This window comes from Chlorocebus sabaeus, chromosome 7 (assembly GCF_047675955.1).
Source record: "Chlorocebus sabaeus isolate Y175 chromosome 7, mChlSab1.0.hap1, whole genome shotgun sequence".
Taxonomy (NCBI): domain Eukaryota; kingdom Metazoa; phylum Chordata; class Mammalia; order Primates; family Cercopithecidae; genus Chlorocebus; species Chlorocebus sabaeus.
Window position 1 is genome coordinate 119,801,812 of NC_132910.1, and position 26,141 is coordinate 119,827,952.

A 26,141-nucleotide genomic window follows, 5' to 3' on the forward strand; every position below is an offset into this window, starting at 1 on the left:
AGGAGCCAGAGAATGTCTTCTTAAACCAGACGTTTATTTAGACACCTAGAAACAAATCTTTGAAAGCACAAACCTCATCAGTGTGCTGGAATCTGACTGATCAACTCAGCACTCCTGTACCAGTGAGTAAGAAGTAGGGGAGGGAGTTAAGAAGACTTTCTTCTCATTGAGGCCAAAAATATGAATAGAGGAAACTATCACATCTATTTGATATGTTTAGATTAATTCTGGGGTCAAACAATAGGCTCCATTAGCGGTGCCTGTTTTGAAAGGTTCTGAAAAACTACTATAATCTCATCATGGTCATACTTGGCTGGCCAAGTGTCAGTTACAGAGTCAACATTGTGTTAGTATTTCAGGTTTCCATATGCTGTGCTCTGGTATAAACATCTGAGGATTAAAATATGGTTCCCGATATTTCCTGCTGCTCTCTCAACAGAACAATACTGGGTGCTTCCTTTGTGTTTTTCTTCATATCACGTATTCTCCATTAAAATAAATACACAGTGAGCATCTATTTGGTGAGGGGATTGGGGGGAAACGTCTCACTCTGTTACCCTGGCTGAAGTACAGTGGCACATTCATTGCTCAGTGCAGCCTCGAACTCCTGGGCTCAAGCGATCCTCTCGTCTCAACCTCCTGAGTAGCTGGGACTACAGGTATGCAACACCACACCCAGCTAATTTTAATAGCGATGAGGTCTCATTATGATGTCTAGCTGGTGTCGAACTTCTGGGCTCAAGTGATCCTCCCGTCTCAACCTCTCAAAGTGCTGGGATTACAGGCGTGAGCCACTATGACTGGATTCTGAGCACCAGTTATGTGCTGAATAATGTGCTTGGTGCTAAAGATCTACAAATGCAGAGAAATGGTCTCTGCCCTCAAGGAGTTTACAAACAGGCATAAAAGTAACACAGTGCTTTCCATAATTTCTTATGTCTAGCTACTTTTGCTCAACAATATGCTTTTTGAGATTTATCCATATTGCTCCATGAGTCAGTAGTTCTCTCTTTTAAATTGCTGTGTAATATTCTATTGTGTAAATATACTATAATTTATCTATCCGTTCTACTGCTGATTAACATGTGGGTTTTCTTTCCTCCTTTCCTGCCTTCCTTCCTTCCAATAGACAGTGGCTAGTAAGAACAATGCTGCTGTGAATAATCTAGTATGTGTCTTTTGGTGGACATAAGCTCCCATCTAGATATTGGGTACATGTCCAGGAGTAGAACTGCTGGACCATAGGGTTGGATGCTTAGAAAAATTTATGCAGAAGCATGTGTATGCAGGTAGACACATCCTGGAGTGGTATAACAAGCCAACTGGCAAGTAGAAGACCACAGTTCTAGTCCTAGCACAGCCATTACCTAACTTTGGGGCCTTAAGGGAGCCATTTTACCTCTATTGTTCACAGCTTCCTCATCTGTAAAGTAAGTTGGAGCAAATGATTTTTAGGTCTCTTTTAGCTCTCCACATGTATAATGCATAATCTCACTTTAAATGGACAAGTTTCATTTTTCTATTTCATTTCTATTCCTCTAAATAGCCTAGCATATTTTTTCTGCATTTGATTTTTATGCATGGACAGTAATATTTGTTAGCAAGATGTTGTCATACTTTAAAATTACTTGAGACTTCTTCTGAAGCTGCATATATTAGTATTAAAAAACACTGCTCCTTGCTTCCTGTATCGGTTCCAGAGAAAATCATAAAGACTATTTGGTAGAGGCATTAAGTAAATTAGGCAGAAACATAAAGCAGCTTTTGCTGTAAGTATAACAACCTTTGGTAACAACAGGAAACCAAGAATCTGATAGCTTTTAATAGAATTTTGATAAAATTCATGTATGAATGTTTGAGCTCAGTAGTGTGAGCTTTCTGTGACATTTATCTAACCATGACCTTTAATGTTAGGAGTGCACTCATCACCTGCAAAATAAACTTGTATCCTAAAATACCTTATTCCAAGCATTTGGTAAGTAGCTTTGATAAGACTTAGGTTGGATATAAGGTAAACTTCAGTATACTGGAGATAAAAGCAGGGACTCTAAAATATTTATTACTCTTAAAATTCTTATGCCCCTTTTTGGAGAAAAGTCTACAATGTAGAAAGAATGCGTTTTTGAGAGTTATCAGAAGCATAAATAAATATGAGATGATATACTGACAAAAATAATATCAATAATAACAACAAGGCAGGTTAAGAAATATTAAACTTTTTTGTGTATAGTTGCCCTCTCTGCTAGAGAGAATATAGCCTTTTTTTAAAAGGCGGGACTTACAATTTTTTAAAGAGAAAAATTTTTAATGAGAACTAAGTTGAATAGTTACTATTTTATAGGAAGCTTTACAGATGAATCAGTCTGTAGCTTCTAAGCACTACAGGATACAAACAGTAGATCTGAGAAGTAATTATTTTAATTCACAACCCACTACAGCAAGCTTGTCCAACCCACGGTCCTCTATATGTAGCCCAACACAAATTTGTAAACTTTCTTAAAACATTATGAGATTTTTTTGAGGTTTTGTTTTTTCTTTTCTTCTTCTTTTTTTTTTTTTTAAAGCTCATCAGCTATCAATAGTGTTAGTGTATTTTATGTGTGGCCCAGGACAATTCTTCTTCTTCCAGTGTGACCCAGGGAAGCCAAAAGATTGGACACCCCTGGTATAGAACATTATGAAGTAAAAAGTAAAAGGCCTCAGCCAGTTCCCCACATCTGTCTCTTCCCAACCTGCTTACCAGATGGATTTCCATTTAACAATTTAAAACATATCCTTCATTTTCTATGTAGATGTTGTTATACATGTATCTACTTTATTGATTTTTAACACAAATAAAACCAAGCAATCCATTCTACTCTCTAATGAAACAATATTTCATAAACATCTTTGCATATCAATAGGGACAGGTTGATAGCATGGTATTCCATTTTATAGAGATGTTGCCATTTACTATGTCTTGGCAGGCTTGTACAAGCATATCCACAGGGTAAACTCCTAAAAGTGGAATTTGCTAGATCAAAGTGTAAGCTTAAAAATCGTTTTTTTGAAGTAACAAGGTGTATTATATTGTTTTAACTTGCATTTCTATTTATTAATGAGATTAAGCATCTATTTTTTTTTTAGGATTTGCTTATTTCCATGTTCTATCCATATTTCTATTGGATTGTTAGTATTTTTCTTATAGACTGATAAAAATACTTTTTTTCTTTTTCTTTTTGAGACAGGGTCTCCCTCTGTCATCCAGGCTGGAGTGCAGTGGCACAATCTCAGCTCAGTGCAACCTCTGCCTCCCGGGTTCAAGTGATTCTCCTGCCGCAGCCTCCTGAGTAGCGGGTATTATAGGCAAGTGCCACCAAGACCCGCTTAATTTTTGCTTTTTTTTTTTAAATGGAGTCTCGCTTTGTCGCCCAGGCTGGAGTACAGTGGCATGATCTCAGTTCACTGCAAGCTCTGCCTCCCGGGTTCATGCCATTCTTCCGCCTCAGCCTCCCGAGTAGTAGTAGTAGACTACAGGTGCCTGCCACCACACCTGGCTAATTTTGTTTTTGTATTTTTTTAGTAGAGATGGGGTTTCACCGGGTAAGCCAGGATGATCTCAATCTCCTGACCTCGTGATCCACCCGCCTTGGCCTCCCAAAGTGCTGGGATTACAGGTGTAAGCCACCGTGCCTGGCCTAATTTTTGTATTTTTGTAGTAGAGAAGGGGTTTCACCATATTGGTCTGGCTGGTCTCGAACTCCTGACCTCAGATGATCCACCTGCCTTGGCCTCCCACAGTGCTGGGATTACAGGCGTGAGCGATTGCGCCTCGCCATAAATACACTTTCTATATTATGTAAAGTGCTCTTTAACTTGTGTATATATGTGTGTATATATTTATGTCTATTAAATTAAAAATACTGTTCTAATTTTTTTTAACTTCATGGGTTTGTTATAGATAAGTTTTTATTTTATGTGTCAAAATTATCCGTTTTTTTCCACTATTGCATCCTGATTTAACATCATGCTTTAAAAACCTTTTAATTCCACAATTGTTTTAAATAAGAAACCTACATTTTTTCCTAGTTTTAAATGTTTCCTTCTTTTCATTCTTTCTTTTTACATCTCCGTCTGTGAACCATATGCCCATCTGGTTTTGCATAAAGAATAAGGTCGGGAAAGCACTTAGCACTTTGTTTTTCCACATGACTCAGCAGTTGTCCTATCATCATTTAAATAACAGTCCATCTTTTCCTCTCTGGTTTGAAATGCCATGTTTTAAACGTAGCACTTCAACATTCTACTGCATCACTGAGTCCAATGTTCCTTCCCCAGATAAGTCACTCACTTTGAAGAAAATCAGTGAATGAACGAAATGCTATGGAATGGAAATTCACGCCCATTTACATCCTCTCGGCAGACATGAAAATATTTTGCCTCACATTAGAGTCCTTTGCAAAATGCTCCATGATGGCAATGAGAAACTGGTATTCCCATTTGTCTCCTAGTCTCCCTACAATTTAGGTAACAAGGTTTTTGTTTTTGGATGACCTAAATATAAAAGGAAGCTCAGTCTTCATTTATAATACAAAACTTACCCACAGAAGAGGAGTTACTAAGAGACTGAAGGGATTACTCAAGAGTCTTTTAAAATTGATATGAAAGCCTCCCTCAGGTAACAGCTCCATTAAGGTCACTGTAAATATTTGTTGAATGAATAAAAATGTTTGTCTCTTAGAACTATCAAGGGAGGGAAGTGCTACCTCTAGCCCAACACTATGCAACTGAAATATAATATAAGCCACACTTGGAATTTAGATTTTTTGATGGTCACATTTTAAAAGACAGAAAGAAATAGGTAAAACTCATTTTAATAATATATTTTATTTAGCCCAATATATCTACACTATGATCACTTCAACATGTAATCCATGTAAAAAAGTACTGAGATCGTTACATTCTTTTTCTGTACTATGTCTCTGAAACCCGGTGTGAACGCAGTGCTTCCATCCCACTCAGTTTGGATGAGTCTCGCTGCAAGTTGCTCCACAGCGGCATGTGCACTGGATGGCACAGCTCTAGACTCTCCACAGCTCCTGCACGGAAAGAAGCTGCAACATAGGGTGGCTGTGCTCCCGAGGCTCATTAAGCACAAAGTATTTGCTGAACAGAGAAAAGAAGACTGAAATGACTCCCCTGATCCCCTATGGCCCACATTTCTGAAGCCTCCTGGGTCCTGAAGCAGTGCATTGGTAGCAACTACAAGGGTTACTCATTTAAGCAGTAGGACAGGGAGGAACACGGACTCCTAATACAAGCCTCGCTACATCCTGCCAAGGGAAAAGGATTTTCAAAGTTAACTACCCGGCTCCACTAGATTAGGAAGGTGAAACATCAGTTACATAGCTCTTCACTTATTTTCATTATCTTCACTTTTGTTGGCCCTATCTGTTAGAAACAAAATAAACTAGAATTTTCTTGTTCAGTTTCTGATTTTGAAATGTAAGGTATAAAAAAAGGGTGCATGTCATTAAAAGCCTAAAAAGAATTTTAGCTTAGGTAGCTGAAAAAGGGACTGTCAGAGAAAACCACAGGAAAAGCCCCGAACTTCACACCGAAAGGTTTAGGTTAGAGTTAGGTCTTTGTCCTCACTGGTTCAGTAACCTTGGGTGGACCATATAAATTCCACGGTTTTGGTTTCTCTAGCTGTATAAAACGGGAAGGTAACATCAATTTTACAGGTAGAAACGAGCATGGGTTAAAGTGCTCTGTAACATGTGCAGTGCTATATGAACATGAGTTATTCTTACTACTCAGAGTCCCAGCTTGCCATTAACTTGCTTTGTTGCCTTGGGCAAGTCATTTGATCTTGGGTATGCCTCCCATTTCTCATTTGTAACATGAAGTAGGACTTAATGATCTGTAAAGTTTTATGCCTAGGTGAAGTACAAATACCTATTCTCAACCCAAACAAAAATATCCCATTCAAAATATCCAATAGGCAAAGTCCTCTGTGTTGGGAATAGGGTCCTCAGGTATTCACTGACCAAAATCAAACCTAATGGAGGCTTTTACTCACCCAAATGTTTTTTGAGTGACTATTAAAAGCCAGGCACAGTACTAAATGAGAGAAACAGAGACACATCTTTTCTGACTCATGATAAAAGAAGACCTAAGAAACAGCACGATGGATTAAGGATAGGAGGTGCAAATTCACGTGTCTGCCTAGCTTGGGCAGTTGAAATCAATGAATGAAGAAGGCCAGAGAGAGACCAACAGAGAATGGCAGGCACACGATAATGAACTATGGTCAACTGGGGAGTGTCTGCTTTCTTTCAATGGACAACTGCTTGGCAGGGTCAAGTGATTTTTTTTTTTTTCTTTTAAGGAAAGCTGGAAATTAGGCTTATGTAAAACCTCCTGAGTTTACATCTTAACAAGTAATTTTTAAAAACCACTCTAAGTCAAGCATAAAAGTCATGGAGATCATACTAGTTGGTGATCTCTGATTTAGGGAAGAAATAATAGAGAAGAAAATAGTAGGGGTAACAGGAAAAGCAAAAGGCCCTCGGAATTTCAGAATCTACAAGAAAGAAGACCTTGAAAAGTTTCCCAGGCCAACCATCCAACCAATGCCCCAGAAATGAAAAAAGCAAAGAGTTTTGGAGAGATTAAGAATAGTGTACTCAACTCAGCAATTTCACTACTGGGTATATACCCAAAGGAAAAGAAATAGTTTTATTAAAAAGACACCTGTACTTGTATGTTCACTGCAGCACTATTCACAATAGCAAAGTCATGAAATCAACCTGAGTGTCCATCAACGGTCTATTGGATAAAGAAAATGTGGTATATATGCACCACAGGATATTACACAGCCATAAAAAAGAGAGAAATAATGTCTTTTGTAGCATCACGGATGAAGCTGGAGGTCATTATACTAAGTGAAATCACTCAGAAACAGAAAATCAAATACTGCATTTTCCCACTTATAACTGGACATAAAGATGGTAATAATAGACACTGAGGACTCCAAAAGTGGGAAGATGAGAGGGGGGTGACGGTTGAAAATTTACCTATTGGGTACAATGGTCACCATGTGAGTGATAGGTACATTAAAAGCCCAAACCTCACCAATATGCATGTAATACCAATGTAACAAACCAGCACATGTACTCCCTGAATCTGTAATAAAAATACAGATTTTTTTAAATTTTCTTTTTTGAGACCAAGTCTCACTCTGTGGCCCAGGCTGGAGTACAGTGGCGCGATCTCGGCTTGCTGCAGCTCCGCCTCCCAGGTTCAAGCGATTCTCCTGCCTCAGCTCCTGAGTAGCTGGGATTACAGGCGCGTACACCACGCCCAGATAATTTTTGTATTTTTAGTAGAGACGGGGTTTCACCATGTTGGTCAGGCTGGTCTCAAACTCCTGACCTCGTGATCTGCCTGCCTCAGCCTCCCAAAGTGCTGGGATTACAGGTGTGAGCCACCGCGCTCGGCCTAAAAAATATATTTTTTGAAAAGAATGGTGGTAGATGTTATTGAGAGGACAAAATGACAAAAACAAGAGCCAAGAAAAGTCAGTTCGTAGCAAACAGGAGGAAAATTTCAGAGACTGGAGGGACCAGAGGCTAACACTAACTGCAGGGAGTAAGAAAGCAGAGGCGGAGAGCAGGGATAAGCGATTCTCTTGAGAAGGTTAGCAGAAGTAAGAAAAGAGGTAGAATCATAATTTGAGGGGAGCGTAGTCAAGGAATAGGTTTTTGGGGAGAGTAAAAGCTGATCATTTTCCGGTATTAAAGGACAGCCAGGGGAAAGGGAATAACTGACATGCAAAACAGTAAAGATATAAAAGATGTGATCAAGTTCCTGGAAGATGAAAGGCCTGGGCAGAGAAGACAGCAACTGCAAAGGAAGAAAACACCTTCCCAACTGTGAACAGTGAATGTGCATACAAACTTAAAAGTTCAACCCTGAAAATTAAGTATAAAGTGGTACAAATACCTATTACTTCTGGAGCAACAGATGTACAGTCTATTCATGGTGCTGGGGAGAGAGACCAATGGATAATTTTTAAATTGGTCTCAGTTCACTTCACTATGTTTACTGGATCTGACAATACATGCAGTTTTACATATATATGCTTCTTTCTATTACATATTTGTTCACTGAATGCACACCATAAATCAGAAATGTCTGTTAGCCAAAAGTATCATTCCAATGACAAATTTTATTTTCTACAACCTGATTACCAGATGTAGGGATACTATAAAAGAAATACACATGTATCTCAGGAGGTTATGAACATGGAATTGTCATTAACTCTAAGTGAAAATTTGTCAATGTGAAATGACACACTGACAGAAATTCCACAGTGATGTGTAATCAGTTAATAAATCAGCGAACAAGTATTTCCCCTGCCCTGGATACTTAAAGCACGTGTGGATGTTCATGTGGGGCAGGGTGGGGGAATGGTGATCGCCAAGAGGGAATCTGGGACAGAAAGAGAATACTGTATCAAGGATATTGACCATCAGGACTTCGCACGTTCATTTGAGATCTTCCTTCTTCTTAAAATATAGAGGAATTTTTGCCCCACAAATATGTGAAGCCTAATAGGTACATTATCACTAAACTTTATTATAAAAAGCAAGGTTGTTTTATAACACTTAGGAAAAATACTTTCCTAAAACATTCCATTTCATTCTAGAGAAGCCTGTTCCCATTGATGTAATAAAGATGCTCCTGTTCAAGCCATTTTATATGCCACACATGCACACACATGCTGGACCAGTATAGAATATTCGTTCAGTCTTTTTTACATGATGTAAGACATGACTTAACACTTGATTAATTAAAACAAACCTATTCTGCTTATTAAAGCTTTAGTTACTAGAAAAATTTAGCTTGTATATAGCAATAATAAAATATTTAAATGATAAAATAATAAAAAGTTGAAAAGACATTAAAATATCATGGTTTTAATTAGTTTGTGATTTTTCTCATAAAAAAAGGCAACCTCAGATATTTAAAATTGTTGAGTAGTGACTCATTTCTGAAAATTAACCTTTTAGGTGTGAGAAAATAAATGTTTCATAATTTGTTATGAAACATTAAAATGCCCTATACACTTTTTAAGCAAAGTTAGATGATAACAGTGATTCTGCCCAACCATTAGGAATGCTAGTTATTGAATGTGCTCTGAGACTAGGGCAGGGCAGAGGTCTAGGGAAGCACTGAACTGCGGAGTGGAGGCCACGATTCCCTTCTCAATTCCTGGCTCTGTGTCCCCCTGAGCAAGACATTTGTCTACAAAGTGGTAAAAATAATTAAATTATAGGTTAGCTACTAGAGTGTTTATTAGACAGTCATAAAAACTGATGTTTAGTAGTACTACAATTATATGGAGAGAGGCAAAATCATGTGTGTAATATCATTAAAGCATAAGGAAAAAGAATGGAAGGATATTTATCAAAATTAAACATGATGAGACTCAGGATTATTCATTTCCTTTCCAAACTTTCTGGAATACGATTATATTATAGAAATAAAATCATTAAAAATATCCTTTACATAAGATATGGCTCCCAAGAAACACAGGAAAATAATAAATCATCAACAAACCAAATTATACACTTAGCATGTTCCAGGCAAGTAAGAATGGTACAAACGGGGTACTGCAGAAATTCAAAGCAAGGAGAGGGTTCTTTTTTTTGGTTCTGTTTCATAGAATTTGTTTTGTTGCATACGTAAATTAGGAAAGAAAGACTTCATGAGAAATGATAGTATTTATTTGGACCTTGATGGTGAACTTTCCATACAGACAAAGAATATCCCTGATGAGCTGCAAAGAGAGCAATTCCAGGGTATGTTTTCCAGGAATGATCAGTAAACTTAGCTAGGGCCCTGGTACATGTAGCAAAATATGGCCAGGTTAAAGAACTTGGCGATTCTTTAGGGCGTCATTGTGGACCTTAGATACTATGTGGTGATTAGCCTAGGCCTCTGATTAAGGCTATTCAGGAAATCTGCATTTTTATGTTCTGTGAAACTACCTAGAGTACTGGAAACTGTCCATTCATGAAGTGAGAACTCCATAAACATTAACCGATCTTTAAAATCTCAGCTCTCTCAATGTTTTCCTGATGGAAAACAAAAAGAAACTCTTAAATTAGAAAGAAGTCTCTGAATAATAGATGGAGCATAAACTACCCTAAATCCTTACCTAACCTAAACAACTCCTTTTTAGATTAAGTCTTTAGCCATATTTATTAAACAGCTGTTCCCGGAGCTCAGAGGAGACCTGCCTTTGCCTTTAGAACTTCAGGAGCCAGTGCTCATTTTTCCTTTTCCTTCTATCGTTGTGGCAGAAGGAAAAGCAATAATTACTTGTATCAAGTGGATAGCATTCAGAAGATACGAAAACCTACACCATGGGACACAGTCTACAGTGCTTAAAAAAAAAAAAAAAAAAGCTACTCAAAGGCAGATCCAATGTATTCAGTCAGTCAGAATTACAGATGAAAGTATGGTGCTAAGCAACAGAGTAATTCTTCCTTACTGACTTCTCAACAATGTCTTCAAATTTCACTTACAAAAATTTATTTATTTCAGGTTTGAAAGGGACATTTGGATGCTAAGCAACATAGTAATTCCCTCTTCCCAACTTCCCCACAATCTCCCTAAATTTCTTTTATAAACATTAACTTTTTAATTTTAAAGGAAAATAATAAATCTAAAGGAAAAAAAAATCCAAAAGTATAAACGATGCTATCTTTTTATATAGTTCAATCAACTCTTTGATTATTAGATCAAATGCTAATATTGTGCCCTTCTGCTATCATTATTCTCAAGAGGAAAAGCTTTTAGTTAAAAAATAAAGTTAGCATTGCTATTCTTAGCTCCTCCAGGGGTCACCTTGGCAACTTCAAACTACGTACCTAAACTTCCACTTCTTATTCTTTGGAACACAGACATTATCTTCCAATTCTCTCACACCCTAGAAGAGGAAGTTAGCACCCCCACCTTTAATGCCACTTGTGCTCCCTGAGCCCTACACATTTGACTTCCCATTGTCAAAGCTGATAACACACTCTATCCACAGTCAGAGAAATGTCTCCTATGATTTGTCTACGGTTGATTCTAGAAGTTGAATACAACTAATACTCCAAATTGTACACTTTAAATATGTGTAGTTTATTGTATGTAACTTATGTCAATAAACTTATTTTAAAAATGAGGATCCTTGACAATAAGGCTATCCTACCTCAGCTCAAAGTAAGCCAAAGAAGAAACTGAAAATAGGTGAAAATTCATCAAAGAAAGAATCAGGGAGTCTTTTTTTCTTAACATTTTATTTTTTTAATTGACAAATAAAATTGTATATATTTATCACGCATAAGATGACGTTTTAAAATATGCATACATTGTGGAATGCCTAAATTGAGCTGATTAACATATGTATTACCTCACATAGGTATCATTTTTTGTGGTGAGAACACTTAAAAATCCACTCTCAGCATTTTTCAAGAATACAATAATATACTGTTATTAACTATAGTCACCCTATAGACCTCTTGAACTTACTCCTCCTACATACCTAAAATTTTATATCCTTTGACCTACCCTACCCCCAGGGGGGTCTTTTCTACAAAGCTGGCCCTCCACATGCATCTTAGGGCCCCACCTCCGAGGAATGGAGGACCGACTGCAGTACGCCATTTTATGTAAGCGACTTAAGCATCCGCAGATTTGGAAACCATAAGGAACCCTGAAACCAACCCCCTGTGGATACTGAGGGACAACTGTATTTAAGAAATATATAAATAACCAGTAGAGATTACAAGATCTAATCCATACAGTATCGCTACCATTAATTTGGGAAAATTCTAAACTAGGTACGACCAAATAGCCTAGTTTAAAAAAAAACAACAGGATAAAAGCTCGCATTAAGGTCACACAGGCCAGCTGGTTCTGAAGAATGTAACTTCCTGACATAACACCAAGATAAACCAATGATAAGACATACGCATGGCAGTGAATGATGGGAGAATTAGCTGAACAATGTAGAAGTAGGCAAAATCTACAAACATGTTTGTTTTGGGTTTAGAACCTTTCATTATAAAAGTTCATAGTTTGCTCATTCATTCAACCAATATTTATTGAAAGCCTACTAGGGGCAGGCGCTGTGCAAAGACCCTGGGGAACTAGCCCTTAGGAGTTTGAATTCTAATGGGGAAATGGAGGGTGAGGAATCAGCTAGTAACCACATCAACAAATAACTGGAAATACAGAGAGAAAAAAGTGTTAATAATTTCTAGGGATAATAATAACAAATGGTGATAATAATCACAGCCATCACTGACAGTGCTCTTGCTGGTACCAGGCACTATTCTTAAGTATCACTGGAACTTATTATTTTACAAATGAAGAGCCAGGCCCAAAGTCACTCAGATAATTAGTAGTAGAGTCAAGACTTGAATCCTGGCCATCTGGCTCCAGAGTCCAAGCTTTCTCCCACTATGGCACCAGTATGTGTTTGGGGTAAAGTAAGTAAAGAGGAGGCACTCCCCTAGATGATGTGAGAGAAAGTCTGTCAGAAGAAGTGACAGCTGACACGAGATCTAAACCAATAAGAAATGTAGTCCTTGTTTCTGGCAGTAACTACCGAGTAAGAACAGTTGTCTATGAGGCCACTCCAACTTCAGGACTTCTGCACATTACCTTTCATCATCTATAGCAGAAGAGCAAGTTGCTAAATAACTTTTTTGGTGTTGAAAGACTGAATGGGTGATATTTCAAACAAATGAGTAGGAATCAAAATAAAATGAGAAACTTAATAAAAATTTATAGTTCACTATAAGCCTACAATACACAATTATGTTTGGGAAGCATCCAAAATTCCATATTCAGCACTTATTTCATTCAAATATTTTGCTTGCTAAGAATCATATCATCCGAACTTGAATGAATGAGTCAGCTCTGAATTAATGGGGTTAAAAATCTTTCCTTCTATTTTATAGAAAACTAGTGTTTTTGAACAAAGAAAGAAGCAGATTAAAAATTTTTATTTTTAAAACTGTACTCAGTCCTTAAAAAATATACCCTTTTATACATATCCTGGCACGGTGTCTTCAAGAACTGCTTTTAACCTTTACTATTTTCCAGCTTACACAAGTGAAGAAAGGGCCTGTCTAAATTGAATAGATGCCATAACTACTCTAAGGCTCGACCAAATAGAGGTATGAAAGAATCTCCAGAGGGGAAGGGTGAATGTGATCAAAGCAAGAGAACCCTTACCCTTATCTTAAGAGCTCAACAAGGACTCCAAGGCATAGAATCCAGGGCCATTTATATAGCCATTCTTTCCCCTACTCACTTCTCCCAACCAGACTCTCCTCCATTCAAGCCTTGAAGAATTCTGTGTTCTACTTTAATAAGCAAAGTGTTTTTGCATTATTAAAAAATTTGGCCAAGCATGGTGGCTCATGCTCATAATATCAGCACTTTGGGAGACAGTGGCAGCAGGATCATATAAGGTCAGGAGTTCGAGACCAGTCTGACCAACATGGTGAAACCCTGTCTCTACTAAAAATACAAAATTAGCCGGGCATGGTGGCGCATGCCTATAATTCCAGCTACTTGGGAGGCTGAGGCAGGAGAATTGCTTGAACCCAGAAGGCAGAGGTTGTAGTGAGCCAAGATCGTGCCATTGCACTCCAGCCTAGGCAACAAGAGCACAACTCTGTCTCAAAAAAAATAAATAAATAAAAGTAGATTTGTTTCCGAGTCACTATACACCAACTGCTATTTTATCACCTTATTCCAGTGCACGTGGAGATCACAGTCCATAGTTACAGGACGTTGAGAAAGAAAAGGATAGTTGAGGACAGGAAGGGAGGGCAAACTATTCCAGTAGCATTTCTCACCACCTCAATCCTCTCTTTACCCACCTCCAGTGCTCAGCTCCTTACAGTTTACCTTCCCTCCTAATTCCACAGCTCCACATCTGAACCTCTGACCCAGAGATTCTACTCCAGGCCCACAATCCTACCCCAAGGCCCATCCTGTGCAGACTTTCTGCCACAGGTGAGTTCCTTGGGTATATCCATTACCTAAGTCAGCCAGCAGGAGTCGAGGGGGAGTTTCAGCTTCTCTCATTACACATGGTAGTTAGGTTCTTTTGTCTGATTATTACCATGCTCTGGTACCCTCTGCGTGATGGTCTAATCTGAGCTCCAAACCACTATGCATAAGACATAGTGGTGTCAGACAGTTGGAGATACATCATCTCATTCAATCTTCTCAGAACTTCTGGGAGATAAGAGTTTTTGGCAGGACTGTACAAAAAAAGCAAAATACCTAACACTGATAGAGACTTAAATGTCTATTTATAAGATATAAGAGAATTATTTACCAATTTTTGTGATGTAGCCTGTTTTTATACTGGGATTGTCTGGCCCATGAAGTGGGCCAAATATGAATAGGTTTACAGAGCTAGAGAAAGACCATTACTTAAGAAAAAGTCCCAGTTTTTTATTCCTATAGTTTGCTTTACCACAGCTAAGAATGCCCTGTAAGACAATTGACATTATTGAAATAGTTGAATTTCAGTAGGTTGCGATTGAAATCTGCCTCCACTTTATTCCCCTAAGGGCTACACCACGTGTCACTAATCCCTAGATGCTCTGCTCCCTACCAGGAAGTTCAATCTGATGGCTTGACATCAAAGAAATGTTCATAGGCTCCTAAAGATAGACAACTTGTTTGCCACATCTCAAATGGCAAGATTCTGGTTCAAGTGAAGAAAATGCTCATTTGAAAGAAAAGAAGCAGAAGAATGAAAATACTTTCCACTTGAGCAGAAGTTTATCTTTCCAACTTAAGTCAGAGTAAATAATCCTAATAAGTCAAGTGACTTGAAGTGACTCCGGATTTGCCATGGGTGGATCTTTTATGCCTATCTGCACAATTCTATACTCGCCCAATAACAAAAATATAGTAATCCCTTTTCATGTATCACAAACCAAGTATCAGCATGTAATATTGATAATAGCTAACAAGTAAAGACAGGTTTTCATTATTAATCCTGGGCTTACCCATGCTCTTCAGTGTAACTATTCAAATACTTAGAAGTGCTTGTAGTTTTCCATGATCCACAGTTAGAATATATTCATAACGTACAGGAAGGACTGCCTGTGAGTTAAGGGTTGTTTGTTTTTTTTCTGTTATTTGCTTTCAAAGGAGGAAAAAATATTTCAATAAACAGGAACATCTGAAGGGTATGGATAAAATTCAAGACTCATACATGGTTTGAATTACTTTCCCATGGCTATACGGTAGTCAAATTGATTTTTTTTGAAAACGTTGGCAATCTCACTCTCTGTGGAGGAAACTCAGTGCTGGCTACAGTGATACAGCTTGTCATTTTAGTTTTCATGCCAAAACAAATGCCTCAGATAAAAAGATTGCAAAATAAGTGACAGTGGTTTTTCATTTTTACATGCTTAAGATATGTGCTTTGATATTTTAAACAACCGGATTACTTTCAATTCCCCAAACAATCTTGTGCTCTCTCTTACTTTTTGGCTTTTGCACATGCTGGTCTCCCTGTCTGGATGTTCTGCCATAAAATATACCTTTTCCATTTCTCTTGGTTAACCCCTATTTATCCATCACACAGATATCTACTAAGACCTTACTTCTTACCAGAAGCCTTCCATGGACTCAACTAACCTTGAATGGTTTGTCTGGGCCACGCTACATTCTTTGAAAATGCCTTCGATTTTATTTTCAGCAAGAAATTCTTATTCTCAAAGGACATTTAGTTTATGATATATGATATAATGAAAGTTTACTATGAATTGTAACTCCTTTGTTTATGTTCTGCTTGTATTATTCTTTAAAGTAATACAACTATGTGACTACACATACTCTCTAAAAAGACTTTACTATGTCAAGCTTGGCCACAAGCTTTCCAAGCAAAGCTGATTTAAAAAGGGAAAGGGGGCTAAGTAGTTGCTGGGATGAGATGGAGGAAGATTCATTGACTTATTTAACAAATGTTTACTGAAGCCCTACTTTGCAAATCACTATTCTGGTTCTGCTGATGCTGCAAGTAACCAAAGTAGTAAGTAAAAAATAAACAAATACACTTATCTCCATCTTACTTAAGAACTTTATCAGCTTTCTACTCCCACCAAAGCCAGCAAATGGAATAAACAGGAAATAGTGTAGGTGACTGACAATAAGCATACAGTGACATTTAACAAGACATAGGAATGCTTTTAGCAGGGAGAAAAAGTAAAGAGTTTCAAGTATCTCACTGTCTTCAATAATTGCTGGATAGGATGGAGGAATTCTTCCTGATCTGTCCAGTGATCTGTAACAGGGCACACTCCTGGTGCTTTCTGTTGCGAGGACTTCTTAATACTCAAATTGCATAATTAAGATTTATTTAGTAAGCTGAATATTAACACAGTTCAAGTTTCTACAGATTAACTTACCTCAACATATGAAATTGGAAATATTCCTATTTTGTCTGCCAGCATTCCTTCAGCCCAGTTTTCATCCACTCTTCGGATCACAGTCAGAACATCATCCTGAAGAAACAGCAAATCATTAATCTACCTGATCATTAAGCTGTACCATTAAGCTTATCATTTAATTTTCCTTTTCAATAAAGAGACTCATGTTTTAAAGAGTACAAGAATAAAAATGCTATGACATATCTTTAGTACGTGGATTAAATGTTTTAATGAATTAAATGGTAGCTACCAGTCCACCTGGTGTCCTTTCCAACTGTTATAAAGCTATCAACTCCTATGCAAGGGAGCTGGCCACTAACTTTGTTAAGATCTACAAATTGCAACCTCAAATGATACCTACCCTAGCCTCCTGAGTTTCTGTTTTAGATTGATTCTCAGATGCTTCTCATTTTCTGAAAATAAACCAAATGCCTACTCAAATGTACATCCTACCGCTTTTCTCCATAAAAATCATAATATTCTGCTTAAAACTCCAAACCATTTTATCAATTCGGCAGATATATTCCTGTATGCTTTTAGGCAAAGAAATTTACATATAAAATATGAAAGTAATGACATTTCATTTTGTTATTCATAATTCAGTACTTTAAAATCCCTGAGTGGTGCATACACCCTTTAAAGTGGCTTAGAAATAAATTCAGACTCTAAATATGAAAATGATACCACATAGAGCATCAACCAAAATAATCTTTCATATAAGAAGTCTGTGCATAAAATTACCTTCCTTGTGACTTAAAGACTGCTTCTAGGCATTTTCAGAAGCATGGTGAGATAGTTCACACAAAACTATTGTATTTTTTTGCAAAAGGCAACACAAGCTATATTTCTATGTATCTGGGTACAGAGGTAGAGCTGGCAAACAGAAAACAAGTGCATTCTACCTTTACCTTTGCAAATGGAAGGCAATCTTTGTCTGCTTCCTTGTCTTTCACTTCAAAGTCATAAAGTGCTTTGCACTGAGGTGGGGGCTGAGGTAATGGTTTAATAATCTGCACAAAGTTGGTGGGGAAAAAGCCATGGATTCCATTGACTTCCCCATGGTACCAATTTTCATCCACTTGTCTTCGTAAAATGATGATGTCACCTTTGCTGAATTTAAGGTCTCCAGGCTCTTTTCCTTCGTAGTTGTATAATGCTTTGGCACATGGTAACTGAGGTATACCCTTTAAAAAAAAAGAGGGATGAATTTTTATAAAATAATGGCCCTAAAATGTCTCTGAAAATATAGCTGCATTGTCATTGTTTTAAAGTCAAGGTCAAATCCACACTGTACCCCTTGAAGAACATCTCATACAAAAACAACATATATGTGTTATCAATAAACAGAAAACACAAAACAATTGTCCATAGTGACATAAGAACAGTACAATACCCATGCACCAGCCATGATTTAGGCTTCTATTCTTAAGTTTAACTTAGTGGGCGTTTTGCCTTGTTTCTTCGAGGTTATCAGTATATGAAAGCATGACTGCCAGGTCTGCCTCTCAAGAACTCATAAAAAACAAGCTTAACTTCCTACATTAACTACTTTATTCATCAGGATAAATGATAAACACTGAAGGGACAAATTTCAACCAAATTTATTAATTTACTAACTGCTTTTAAGTTTGGTTGATAAAAATCAGAGTTTGGCTTTTGGGCAAATCTCTTCCTGATATTGCTTTTAATGTGGGCAGTAGGTCTTACTCTTTCATAAGCTCAACGAGTATTTAATGAGGGTCTACTCTGTGCATGAGTCTGGATACAGCAGTGAGTGAGTCAGTCACAGTCCCTGCCCTCCCAAAGTTTATAATCTGTAAGTGTATAGACCTGTGGTCTTTTACAGTCTAAAATCATTCAACTTTGCTCTTTCCTGGAAGAGAGCACATTGTTAGGCTGATAAGCTAAGAGATGAGGAATTTAATGTTCCTGCATGGTATTACTGTTTTAAATGACAAGTTTAAAATCGTGTGCATAACCACCAGTGCAATTTAGTCATCAACTGATTAATATGATACTTTTCAATGGCATTGGGGGTGCCCAATCTTGAGCATCAGTTGTCACTTTAAGATCTTTGACCTCTCTGGGCGCTGCTGCCTATCATTGATTCAGGAGATAAGTGGCAAATCCAACATGTCTATAGTAATTCCCTGAACAAGATTACAGGGCTCCTGCTTTTGGAGTCTCTATTTATTCACTCATCCAGAAAACATTTATCAAGCTTTTACTTTTTTTTTTTAGACAGAGTCTCGCTCTGTCGCCCAGGCTGGAGAGCAGTGGTACAATCTCGGCTCACTGCAACCTCCGCCTCCGGCGTTCGTGTGATTTTAATGCCTCAGCCTTCCAAGTAGCTGGGATTACAGGCATGCACCACCACGCCTGGCTCATTTTTGCAGTTTTAGTAGAGATGAGGTCTCACCATGTTGGCCAGGCTGGTCTCAAACTCCTGACCTCAAATGATCCACCCACCTCAGCCTTCCAAAGTGCTGGGATTACAGGCATAAGCCATTGCACCCGGCCCAAGCTTTTACTTTTTACCAGGCAATGTGCTAGTGCTGACGACTTAAAGAATAATAAGACAGTTCTTTTCTTAAAGGATGTTAGTAATAACTATAATAATACAGTGTAATAAATGTAATGATAAAGATATGCACACCATTTATGGGGACAAAGAACATAGGTCTCTGGTGTTTGGTGAGTAGGAAAATGAAACACTTCCTGGAGGAAGTGACACATGAGCCAAGACTTAAAGGATGCACAGGAATTAGTTGTCAAGGTTGGAGTGAATGAATGAAAGAGAAAAGTGAGGGCATTCCAGGCAGAGGGGACAGCACCAGCAAAGACCTGGAGGTAAGAAGTCATATGTGTAGAGGGACTGGGGAGTAAAAAGAATGCAGTATTCCTGGACAAGAATTATGGAATGTAAAGGAGAGGTAGGCAGAGGCCAGTTTATGGAGGGTCTTGCAAAACATAAGAAAGAGTTTTGATTGCTACATTCTTCTGGCAATGATAAGTCACTCACGTGTTTAATGCACAAACAGACTTAAGTCCCATGTGCCGGACAGATCAGTCTGGCAGTAGTGTGGAAAATGAACATGAAGTGGGCAGGCAGGCAGGCAGCTATGTGCAAAGCACAGGCCTCAACTAGTTGAATATTTTTTAAGTTTAATGTTTCCAATGAAGTAGAGCAATATAGTTAGCATTACTTATATCATTGTCTGCCCCCCAACCTGTAAAAAGTAGATCAAAGTTTTATACCCTTGATGGCAACAGAACTTCATAACACAGTTTTCAAAAATTAGTTTGGTTTCTACTTAGAGACTTAGAGTCTGGACTACCTATAAGCCAAATTGCTTTTGCTAAACATTTATTTAGGAATATTAATTATTGCTCTCAAAATGCTATTGGCAATCATCTTGCCTTGGCTTAGTCCATGCGATGTTGTAGTTGGTTAGTTAGAACTTCCCTGAGAGGCCAATGTCCTGGGAAGACGGGCTGAGCCTTCCAGGAGTAATGACACCCTCCTGTGACCTCTGACTTTCAGATTCTGTCTTAAGATCTGGCCTCTAATGGCGTCACTCCTGTTACCCTGCCTTGACCTACTCTTGTAAGCAATTCTGCTGTGCCCAGAAAGGAAATGCCCACCAGGAACTCTGGTCATTCACAACGCTGTGTACTTTGCTCACATTACATTAGTGTCCAACTCTGGGGAAAGAAGGATTCTAATTCTTCTCTACCCTCATAGATGCCTCATTATATTCTCCACTATATTATGTATTTCTTCAAGGCTAGTTATCACAGCTCAACAATATTTCCAAAAATAGGTTTGAGGAAATAATAGTAAAACACAGCAATCGAGAGACAGAGAGAGAGAGACAGAGAGAGAAAGAGAGAGAACTGGCAAGTACTGTATTAAAACTCTTGTACAATAGCTAAAGAGACTCTGATCAGGCAGTATAGGGTACTGGCTGGAAGCACAAACTCCAGAGCCAGATTGCAGGGTGTGAATCCCACTTACTAGCTGTGTGATTTGGGGCAGGTTAACTCTCTGTGCCTCTTTCTTCATTTGGGTTGTTATGAGGATTTAGTGAATTCATGTATATAAGCCACACCTTAAATGACCCAGTAGGCAGTACGTGCTACATGTGTGAACCATCATCATTGTCATCATCGTCATTACCCAGTATAAAAAGCCTCTTTACCAGTGAAATGGGGCACCTGACAATGTATTTGTCTCTCCACAGCTGGATGCTTTCCCTTTCAGATGAATTCACATAGCAATTACATTTTTAATACATATTCACTATATAACAATGCAACGAATGTTCCTCCTAGGAAGTGTTCAGGATTTTGAAATGTGCATTTCTGAAGCACACATTTGTTTTCTGAGTAGAATCCATTCATCTTCTGGCTGAACAGAAGAAATTACAAATTCACTGACATGCACCGTTTAATAGGGGATGGCATTTTAGATGTGGCTGTAGTTCATCTTGACAGGGCTAATGTAAGGCATTGGAAGCCTGCATGAATTAATTGAAAATCCCATTACAAACTCAGTGACAAATAACTCTATTCACCATTATGGCCTGTTTTTTTCCCCACCTCAATTAGCTCTGTTTGGCCCACTCTGTCCAAATCCATGCCAGCCAAACCCATGCACCAAGATACAGATTTAGCGCTCTTAGAAACCATTCTGAACTGCTCCTTGAAGAGATCTGTAAAATTCCAAACGACCCGCAATATGGTTCTTTTGTGATATGCTGATGTAGGAACTGAAAGAATTTATTTCTTTACAGATCACTTCCACACACCAGTGGCCTAATGGACTTATTAACTTTTTCACAAAACAAATCTATTACTTGTTCCCAAAATCATCAAGTATTCTAATAGACCAGTGGCAAGGAGAAAGCTTACTATGATAACATTATGGTTAGCCTAGGGTTACATTTCAATGATGCAACTTAAAATTCATTAATTCATCCCCACTTGCTAAATCTTGACTGCTAAAATTGTTTCAATGATCAGTAACCACAAAGACTCATAAAGCTTATGACAATCTAACCCATCAACAAACATTTGCGCATCTGGCTGTGTTTTTCTATGGTATTCTTTTTCAATTAAATTCTATGAGGCTAGAAAGCTAGTTTGGGTCAAGTTTCTGAAAAGAAGGCTTCCCACATTAAATAAAATGAATTCTACTCTGATTTTAAATCAAACAAAGTTCAGTGATCTTTGAAAGACTTATTCCCACACAGACTGCAGATGATTAAGGATAAACGGTTAAACGACTTGGAAAAGCAATAAAAGAACACATTTTCCTTTTGCAACATCTGAAAGATAAAGCCAAAACAATTGGTTTGATAGCCTAGGACTACTCTGTGGATAAAATATGTCCAGAGCCCATGGAGGCACTGCCCTCTCATTCATCTCCTTCGAAAGGTCTGAGAGTCATGTCATCACTCGGCCCTCTGCCCTCCAAGCCTTCTGCAGGCTTTCCAAACTGCTGCTTTTCTTCTGTATCCTCTCATCAGGCCAAGGCCCCCAAGGATCCACAGAGCTTACATTTCACTTGGAGACTTTCACTTGGCTACACATGAAAGGGAGGTTTAAAAGGAAAGAAAGCCAAAGAGAAACCGACTCTGCAGTCTAACCTTGGGTTTGCGGTTGTCATTCACACTGCCAGCTTTATCAAAAAGCTTGGCAATTTAGACAGGCAAACTGTTACAATACTTCTGCATCTAAAATACATTTCGATAAACATCTACTATATTGTTCATTTAAAAAAATAACTATGATAGTGGGCCAGCTTTACATTTCAAATAATTTTTGTTTCCAAATCATACATACAGGTTATCTTTTACGATATTAAAATCCTCATGTGATCTACATATAAATATTTTTGATTAAATGCTTTAGACTTCCATTTCCATACCATCAGCTTTATTCCAATATATCTAGCAAAATGCTACTTTGATGATCTGAGATTCTAACAGGTAAATAAAACATTCACTGCCAATTTATTTTATAGACTCTAAATGCCAATACCCAGATGTACATGCAAGACAGCCTCTCTAAATTCAAATTCCTTCATGCATTTCTTACTGCTCCATAAAGTAAAAAAGATTCAATGACCTACTAAAAAGAAAATCTAGAAGATATTCTTGTAGTGGGAACAGCTATAAAATGTGTATAATTTAATAACTCAGTTATATCTAAATTGGCATCAACTCTGGCTGATTTTAACTTGACTTTCAGAAACTTTCCAGAAAGAACTGAGGCACAAAGAAATCACAGTAATAGAAAGTACCACACAGAGAGAGTACAAAAATGGGTGGAAGAAATAATTTTTAAAAAGTGTCTTTTGGGCCAGGCACAGTAGCCTCACACCTGTAATCCCCGCACTTTGGGAGGCTGAGGCCGGCAGATCACTTGAGTCTAGGGAGGTCAAGACCAGCCTGGATGACATGGCAAAACTCATCTCTATAAAAAGTACAAAAATTAGCATGGTGGTGGTGCGCCTACAGTCCCAGCTACTTGGGAGGCTGAGGCAGGAGGTAGAGGTTGTAGTGAGCCAAGATGGTGCTGCTGCACTCCAGCCTGGGCAACAGAGTGAGACTCCATCCCAGAAAAAAAAAGTAAAAAAAAAAAAAAAAAAGAATGTCTTTCATATAACAAAAAACATGTTGGTTTTTCCCTACAAAGTAAAATATCTGTCAAGATATAATAACAGTATTTCATGAAAATATTGATTCTTTAACAGTTAATAACTCCTAAGTATTGTTCTCAAGATATCTACGTCAGACAATCACTCAAATATGATTTGGCCATCACTTGAAATATTTCAACTTCAATGACGGCCAAGACGAATATTAAAAGTTTTATTCTTCCAAAGTAACATCAGAAGGGACTGAGAATCCCATAATTCAACAATCGTCCATCTTTCATTTGTTCTTTCCTTTAACATTTATTTCTGGAAAGCACTGTGCTGGGGAATTTTTATCTGACAATCATTTTCTTAATCTTCTACCTCCTACCTACCCCAAATTCACCACATAAAATTTTCTACTCATACTAACTTTAATCAAATCTACCAGCACTTTGAGGATGGCAGTTGCAAATAAACAGAAATGAAGACAAAACGTGTTTCTTCATTCACATGTATTCTTTTTGCCCTTATTCTACTATCCCAGTGTCCCCTTTTCTTGCATACTCATTTTCTTCAGCTTTCTCCAGAAGTAGACTCTGCAGCCAGCCAGCCTCCCTCCTTATTCCAGACCTGGTTCCAGTTCCATACTAGCTCAAGAATGTGGGCTGACCAAGGCCAGCCTTTGGGCTTTTTTAGTGCTTGGTGGCTCCTCAGCACACACTCTGTGCTGTCTGCTGCCCTGCTCATGCTCAGCTGTGGGCTCCGCACCCTCCATCCTCTCCTTAGTCAGCTCCTGCAATCCAATCCACCAGCCCTAATGGAGTGTCTCACTCAGCTCTTGACCAAACAGCAATCAGTCAATTATAGTTTCCAGCAGTCTTGCTGTTTTGGGAGGGGGGGCATTAATGGTTTCGGGGGCAAGGTAGAGGGAGAGAAAAGGAAAAAAAACTAGAGATAAAGGAGAGTAGATAAAGCAGCTTTCTTACCAATTTCCCTGGGCTGCACTCTCATCATTAATTAATTATTTGCATAATGAACTTAGCTGAAGTCAAGAGTATATTCAAACACCCAGAAAAAAAAAATGAAGAACAGAGTTTTCCAAACTTAAAAATGAAAAAATGCTATTAGACTCTTCATTAAATGTTTTTTTCTAGAAACTAAAATATAGAGAACAAACTGAAATCCCTTTGTCCCACCTCCTGGATTTTCCTCTCCTACAAGTACAGGAGAACCTGAGGGGGCACTCAGGAGCATGTTTAAAAGACAGTGTTGCAGGAAAAGTGGGCTAAGGGGCATTGCTTAGTAAATACCTATATTTAGGAGGCAGAAAAAAGAGAGAAAAAAGAGAGAGGTAGGATGAAAACCAGCAAACTATAACCACAGTAACAAGGATAATTCCTGAAACACAGTTTTGTCCACATCACCTATGTCTTTACAATCTGAGATAGTTCCCAATTACCTCTTAAAAATCACATTAATGGTCTAAATCATGAGTTTATGGCCCTCCATTTGGATTGTCCGTTCCATCTCATATTTTCCACCCTCAGCAAGCAATCCAGTCTGCTGTCATCACCTCCAACTTCATACATGCCATCTCTCCTCCACCAATATTCATCGAGAATAGTCCATTTCTCCCTCCACCTCCCTACCTTGTATACGCATCATGCGCCTGACAATTATGCTGCATTTCTTTCATTTGGATTTTTATGTCTGCCTAGGATGACTGCTTTTGTTGTTTGGAATCAGGTGTAAATAAGGCCAAGATCAATGATCTGATTCTTGCGTGGGTCAAAAGGACAGTCTCTATTTCCCAGATGTGAAAGTCACTACTTGTCCATCAGGACCCAGCCCAGGCATTGCCTTCTTGGGGAAGCTTCTCCCAAACTTCCCTTACCCAAGTCTGGAGAAGGTGCTGCTCTTTTTATGTACACCTAGAGTGCCTTATGAATACTGTTATCACAGCCCTTATCTCACTCAGTTTACAACCTATTTCTTTCGGCTAGACTGTAATCTCCTGGAGACCTGGGACTACGTGTTATGCATCTTTGTATCATGAGTACCTACCTCAGTGTCTGTGAAAAATTCTTGCTGAATAAATAAACGAAAGAACAAAAGTTATCTCCAGTGGACTGAGTGGTAAGGTGTGGACAGGTAAGTGGAAAAAGAACACATCTAAAGGAAAAGCAACTAAAAAGACAATTCTACTGACAGGCTCAACAGCTTTACACAAATTGCAAAATATATACAAACACGTATTTATGTGTGTCTGGGAACTCCTCATGAATGGTAGACTGCTAATCCATCTTTTTGAAACTATCCTCCCAAGTATACAGTAGGTGGTGGGCACTTGATTCTGAGACATGGGAGGTACAGAAATACTGAAAGACACATTTTTATTACCATTTCCTAGGCTGCTGGGAAACCTGGGGCACGCTAAGGTGCTACAGAAAAACCTGAGGAAATGTGAGCAAGCACTGCGAATTGGTATTAACTTCACTGTGTTCTAGACACTAGAACTAAAACATAGTCCATTCTGGAAATGGGTAGTTGAGTGTCTTATACTAAACAAATGGCTGGCATTTGAAAAATGTGAAACGAATTATGTAGCAAACTACGGCAAATAAATATTTTCCTTATAAACTCATTTGGTGGTTATGAGGAAATAGTCACGCAGTTGATATAGCATTTCTCTCGGATGGCCTTAAAAAGGGAGTATACAATGATGTATGACAGATACATCATTAAAGAAAACAAATTTGTTTTGTGAATTTCTCCAAGGGAAAATAGCTATTAAGAACGCAGTCACTAAAGTAAAATGCAAGAAGTTCGTGTCACTCATTGCCCTGAATATTTGTTTTCTGTTTCATCACATGTTTAATAATTACAATAGTATTTTGCAGAGAGCAGGAATATTTATTGGGAAAATTCCCTGTGGTAACTTGAGTTACCATCTTAAGGACTCATCACAGGATGAGGACTATTTCCTG

General features: G+C 38.2%; 1 protein-coding gene across 2 annotated transcripts in view; it reads right to left on the reverse strand.

Moving 5' to 3' along the window:
• Positions 1-26,141, reverse strand: part of SH3RF1 (SH3 domain containing ring finger 1) — a 177,083-nt gene that overhangs the window by 44,746 nt on the left and 106,196 nt on the right. For both annotated transcript variants that reach the window (XM_008000233.3, XM_037993721.2), the window contains exons 3-4: positions 17,417-17,692; positions 16,488-16,583 (exon numbers count right to left, since the gene is read on the reverse strand). In XM_008000233.3, coding sequence (XP_007998424.3) covers positions 16,488-16,583; positions 17,417-17,692 — 372 coding nt within the window. The remainder of the gene's footprint in view (positions 1-16,487; positions 16,584-17,416; positions 17,693-26,141) is intronic.